This window comes from Sinocyclocheilus rhinocerous, unplaced genomic scaffold (assembly GCF_001515625.1).
Source record: "Sinocyclocheilus rhinocerous isolate Xijiao unplaced genomic scaffold, SAMN03320098_v1.1 scaffold993, whole genome shotgun sequence".
Taxonomy (NCBI): Eukaryota; Metazoa; Chordata; class Actinopteri; order Cypriniformes; family Cyprinidae; genus Sinocyclocheilus; species Sinocyclocheilus rhinocerous.
This window is the reverse complement of record NW_015639771.1, coordinates 2,152,391-2,158,086: the sequence shown is the minus strand read 5'-3', so window position 1 is coordinate 2,158,086 and position 5,696 is coordinate 2,152,391. Positions and strand designations below refer to the sequence as shown.

The following is a 5,696-nucleotide window of genomic DNA, read 5'->3' as shown; positions in this document are numbered from 1 at the left end:
GTGCTCATCAAGGCTGTATTTATTTGATCAAAAATACAGAAAAAACTGTAATATTGTGAGATATTATTTCAATTTCTAATATTGGATTTCTGTTTTAATATACTTTAAAATATTATTTATTTCTGTGATGTAAAGCTGAGTTTTCAGCAGCCATTACTCCAGTGTCACATGATCCTTCAGAAATCATTCTAATATGCTGAAACATTTCTTATTATTATCTATGTTGGAAACAGTTGTTCTGCATAAAACAAGATTTGTTCAGGGTTCTTTGATGAACAGAATGTTCAAAAGAACATTTATCTGAAATGGAAATCCTTGTCAAATAATTTATTTTCTTTCAGAAATCTTACTAACCCCAACATTTTGGACAGTAATGTATAATGATGTGAGGGTAAAGTTTATAAACTTATACCTGAACAAGTATGCCTTGGTCATTAGCTTTTCTCCTGTGCAGTAGTTTGCTATAGCATCTTTTGAACAGTTCACCTGTAAAAACAGTCAGTTATTCAAACTGATATTACTGCAATACAGTCAACCATCGTGTAAAACCAGGGGTGTGGACTCGAGACTTGACTCGGACTCGAGTCCCAAATTTGATGACTTGCGACTCGACTCGACATAATTAAAGAAGACTTGAGACTCGACTTAGACTTTGATCTTGACTCGGGACTTGACTTGGGACTTGTCGTTCTTCACTCGGGACTTGACTTGGGACTTGTCTGTCTTGACTCGGGACTTGACTCGAGACTTGAATGCAAAGACTCGAGACTTACTTGTGACTTGCAAAACAATGACTTGGTCACACCTCTGTGTAAAACATAACCAGACATCAGAAAGCTCCTTCTTCTGACATTCTGATGCAATGAGGTTTTGCTCACCTTCACAACAGATATTCCATAGTCCTCTAGGGCATCAGCTGACATCTCAAACTGCTCCATGAAGTTTGATGGTTGGACTGACTGCAAGTAGAACTAAATATTATGCAATAGTCTATGAACTTTAAAAGTCTTTTGACACCTCAAATCCATTGATTCAGCAAATATGCTTATGTGCTGATCTGACTAATGACTCTTGCTTAGCTTTGCACATTATGATAACTGTTCTGCAAACATTTGCAAAGCATTTATCAAAGTCTCACCATGATTTCCAAGATATATAAAGGACGTCTTCCCTGTGTGCATCCTCTCCATGAAGCTCTGGCTGGAATCTTCTATCAGTTTGGAGGAACATTGCTCTGCCGCTAGGCTAAATAACGCAATCAAATAGACAGTGCACATGGTGCCCTTTTCCATTTTTATGGACCTTTAACTTACATCCATTTATATTAGTTCATTTTAAGGATGAGCCCAGTAAAAACTGGTACACAAAGAATATATCCAAATTCAATCAAAACAACTCGCCTGGGCTGTATTACTAAATGCATCAGTCATACACTAACAAATTGCACTTCTAAGGGCAACCTACAAAAAAAAAAAAAAAAATCCCCAAACACTAAAACAACATGCGAAAACGTTGTCCAATTTAATGTGTGGGGAGGATTTAGCGGTGAGCTCAGAATACAAAGCAGAACCAGTGAGAAAACCAATGAGAATGAAGTAGGTGGGGGGCTCATGGCTCTTCGGCGAAAGTTATTTGAAAAGCCTGTCATTTTGGCTCGAATGTAACGGTATGTTTCTATACACCACTATTTCAACTGAGCCAAGATGGCGACTGAAGCGCGTTGGTTTCTAGCTTCTTCCTATTGGCCAGTAGGTGGGGCCCGAGCGTGATCGCTCCCTACATTTGATAATCGCTTTTTTTACAGAGTTGTTTTTCTTTGCCCGGAGGGAGCTGCCTTGCAGACATTTGGGTATTTTTTTTTAACCTATACTTATTTGTTATTCATTTCTTTCTTACAAAACACCCACTAATTTACTGCATGCATAAGCCACAGCTTAACATATTGTACAACAATCAATTTATAAACAAAAAGTATCCAATTATTTTGCACACTGTTATGTTAGCGATTAAAATAAAATCTTACATATTCAACCACTGCAAGCTTACAAAAACAACATGCGTAAACGTCCAAGCATTAAAATTAAAAGCATGAAAATTAAAAACGTAGCGATCCAGAGGCAGGACACCTAAAAGACAAATGATTGGTTTCTCAAAATTTGGGTATTTTTTTTTAACCTATACTTATTTGTTATTCATTTCTTTCTTACAAAACACCCACTAATTTACTGCATGCATAAGCCACAGCTTAACATATTGTACAACAATCAATTTATAAACAAAAAGTATCCAATTATTTTGCACACTGTTATGTTAGCGATTAAAATAAAATCTTACATATTCAACCACTGCAAGCTTACAAAAACAACATGCGTAAACGTCCAAGCATTAAAATTAAAAGCATGACAATTAAAAACGTAGCAATCCAGAGGCAGCACACCTAAAAGACAAATGATTGGTTTCTCAAAAAAAAGTAGGCGGCCGTGTAAATCGCTTTTCGGCGAACGTACTTGAAAAGCCTGACATTTGGGCTCGAATGCAACAGAATTTTTCCATTCGGCACTATTCAGCCGAGAGCCAAAATGGCGACACAGCCGCGTCAGATTCTAGCCTTTTCCCATTGGTCAGTAGGCGGGGCCAGAGCTGCAACGCTAGCCAGCTGATCACTTTTCTAGCGCTAGAGTTGGTTTTTCTTAGCTCGGAGGGAGCTGCCTTGCAGAGATTGGGGGACTCTGCTGTTTTTTTTTTTTAATTGTTTGTTTTCCACATCTTGCTTATGAACCTCCAAGAATTTTATTAGAAGTTTATTCCATACAACAACAACAACTTAGGGCAGCCTGTAGTTTTTCTTTTTCAGCTCATATGTCATTTGTAATTAAGTTTGACGTTTTTCAATTTCTCCTCATTTCAAAACATCTGCATGAAAAGTTTCATGGAAAAGGAAAACGTTTTGGATAAGTCGACGTGATAGCGAGCATCCCGTCGATATGTTGTTTTTACTAGAAAACCAGGTCAGTGTCAGTGTTTGGACGGACTCACCCTCCTCCTCCTCCTTATCATCATCATCATCCTCCTCCGCCGAACTGATCCATGCTGCGGTTCCCCCGTCCGTGCAGCTCGGTCTCACGGTTCTCTACACGGTTTTGTATTCGCTGCTCTTTGTGTTTGTTTACCTGCAGCTCTGGTTGATTCTGCACTACGGACACAAGCGCTTCAGCTACCAGAGCGTTTTTCTCTTTCTGTGTTTGCTCTGGTCGGCTCTGAGGACGACTCTCTTCTCTTTCTACTTTAAAAATGTTGTTCAAGCAAACCAGCTTCAGCCTTTGCCGTTCTGGCTCCTGTATTGTTTTCCAGTCTGCCTGCAGTTCTTCACCCTGTGTCTGCTCAACCTTTATTTTGCTCAGGTAAGTCCCACTTTGCTGTTTCCCCAATTTGTTTTTGTTTTGCAATGTATTACACAACATCAAAATGCGTCTTTATGATGGCTCGTGGTCTAATTGGCATGCAAAATCAACGTAATTTGTTATATAGAGAGAACATGACTCCTGTTGCATTTAGTTAGATTGCCATTTCCGTGCAACTCACATCTATGTGGGTCCCTCCCACCAAATGTGTTTACTTCATGTGACTGACTTGGAACTACGTGCTGTTATTGCGATTAAAAGCATCGTCATACTGTCATACAGGCAAATTATGTTGTTTGAAACCTTTATAGACATTCATCATGTTCATGATACTGGGACAAGAGCACAGCTGGAGGTCATCAGTTTCTGTTCAAGCCCCTCTGCTTGGCCACACCAGTGCAGTTCACAGGACAGTCTGAATGAGGTCTATTATTGCCACTTTTGGTCCATCCTTCCACGCTTTGTAAAGTTTTGGCCGTCTGTGAATGCAGAACCTCATCATGCAGGGAATGAAATATTTTTCTTCTCCTCTCCAAAACTTTATGCACTGGAGAACAGAACATTACAGCCCCTTATTCTATGCTGGAAAAGAATCAACTACTTGGTTCACAAAAAAAGAGAGATTATTTTCATAATTTACACATATGTTCATGTCAGTATAAAAAGCTCTTTGTTTTTCTTTATTCTGAAGACCACAAAAAGAGATGTTTAGAAGTATAGTCACGCTGCTCTTTTCCTTACAGAGAAAGAGAATGGTGAGCAGGGGCTGTCAAACTCCAAAAAGCACAATAAAAGTAACACAATAATAGTCTGTACAACTATTTTGCACTATATTGCAAGTCTTTTGATAGTATATGTTGGTTTTGTGATAGAAACTGATGAAAATGGTTGGTACAGGCATTCCTGTAGCTCGAAAAGTAGCATAGATCATTAGCAATGTCATGGTTTCTATTCCAAGTATATTGTCAGTCGCTTTGGATAAAAGCATCTGCCAAATGCATAAACACAAATGCAAAATTTAAGTCGCTTTACACTAAACAAATTCCCCTGCTGTGGCTCACAAATCTCCATCGCAATTTGAATATTCACTTATTTTCAAAATCGGACGTGATGTCTTGATGAACCATACTTGAATAGGTGCAAACGTGAATGAGATATTCTGAACTGCATGCAAGTTGTATTAAATACTTTTATGGTGCTTTTATTGTGTTTTATGATCATTTTGGAAGCTTGAAAGCCCCTGGTCACCATTCATTTTCTTTTTATGAAAAAGAGAAGTGTCATTCTGCTAAACTTTTCTTTTTTTGTTTCTCATAAGCAAGAACTATTCCTTTAAAATACAGTAATTTAAATATCTAATAAATGAGAGGGTAGTTTATATAATGTTCGTTTGCTCTTGTTTCACTTCTTTGGTCGAATGCCACCATAACTGTAATGGTGAAATATTTTGTTGGAATCTAATTTGCAGGAACCAAATCGTATATGAGATTCTCATTATTATTCTTGTTCCAAACTCAACAAATGTGTGCTTTGCCCTTTCTGTTCTGTTCGACATCACCCCGGCTCTGATATTAATCTAACCTTGCTTATATTGCATTTTATTTCGCCCGTAGTCAGCACATAGAGCTGTGGCACAATGAAACCTGACTGACAGGCCCTGCAGTCCTGTTAGATTTATTGACAGCTTTGTTTTATGCAACCACCATTTATGCCTGTCTGCAGCCTTTCCCTTTACACCCACATTAAGTTGCAGAGGGTTGCTCGAGAGAGCTGGCCTTTGTTTGTGCATATTCCTCGGGAGCTATTTGAGATGTGGGCATCGTACCGACACTGTCTGAACAGCACGAGTTGGCATTTGAAGGTGCGAGCCAATCAGAGGCACCTGCTGCAAGAGCATTACATCACCCTGCTCAATCCTGTACTATTCCAGGCACAACAAAAGGGGTGTGCAGCATTCTGTTCTTAGAGCAGCCACCACACAGACAAAGACACCGAGCACCCCGACTCTCTGAAATGTCAGCTGAAAACAAAATCACATCGGTGGGGTACTGTACCCCTATGGGGTACGTATCCGAGTGGGTCATTTGTGTGGCTGAGAACGCCGTGTTGTATTCTAGTGCTCTGTCCACTCAGTAATGACCTAATGACCACTATTTCAAGTCAGCTGTTTGACCCACATTAGTTTTCCTTGGTAATTGGATGTAGCGATTGATCTTTCATGCTAGTTGCTGCAGAAATGGGTTATATATATATATATATATATATATATATATAGATAGATATTTGTCTCATTTA

At 38.9% G+C, this 5,696-nt stretch overlaps 1 protein-coding gene and 1 pseudogene across 2 annotated transcripts in view; one reads left to right on the top strand and one right to left on the bottom strand.

Annotated features, from left to right (window-relative positions):
• LOC107751794 (thioredoxin domain-containing protein 16-like) overlaps positions 1-1,301 on the bottom strand; it is a 12,922-nt pseudogene extending 11,621 nt beyond the window's left edge.
• A 1,369-nt stretch (positions 1,302-2,670) lies between these two features.
• The window catches only part of LOC107751764 (integral membrane protein GPR137B-like), a 20,385-nt gene continuing 17,359 nt past the window's right edge, over positions 2,671-5,696 (top strand). For both annotated transcript variants that reach the window (XM_016567533.1, XM_016567532.1), the window contains exon 1: positions 2,671-3,401. In XM_016567533.1, coding sequence (XP_016423019.1) covers positions 2,985-3,401 — 417 coding nt within the window. In that variant the 5' untranslated portion in view covers positions 2,671-2,984. The remainder of the gene's footprint in view (positions 3,402-5,696) is intronic.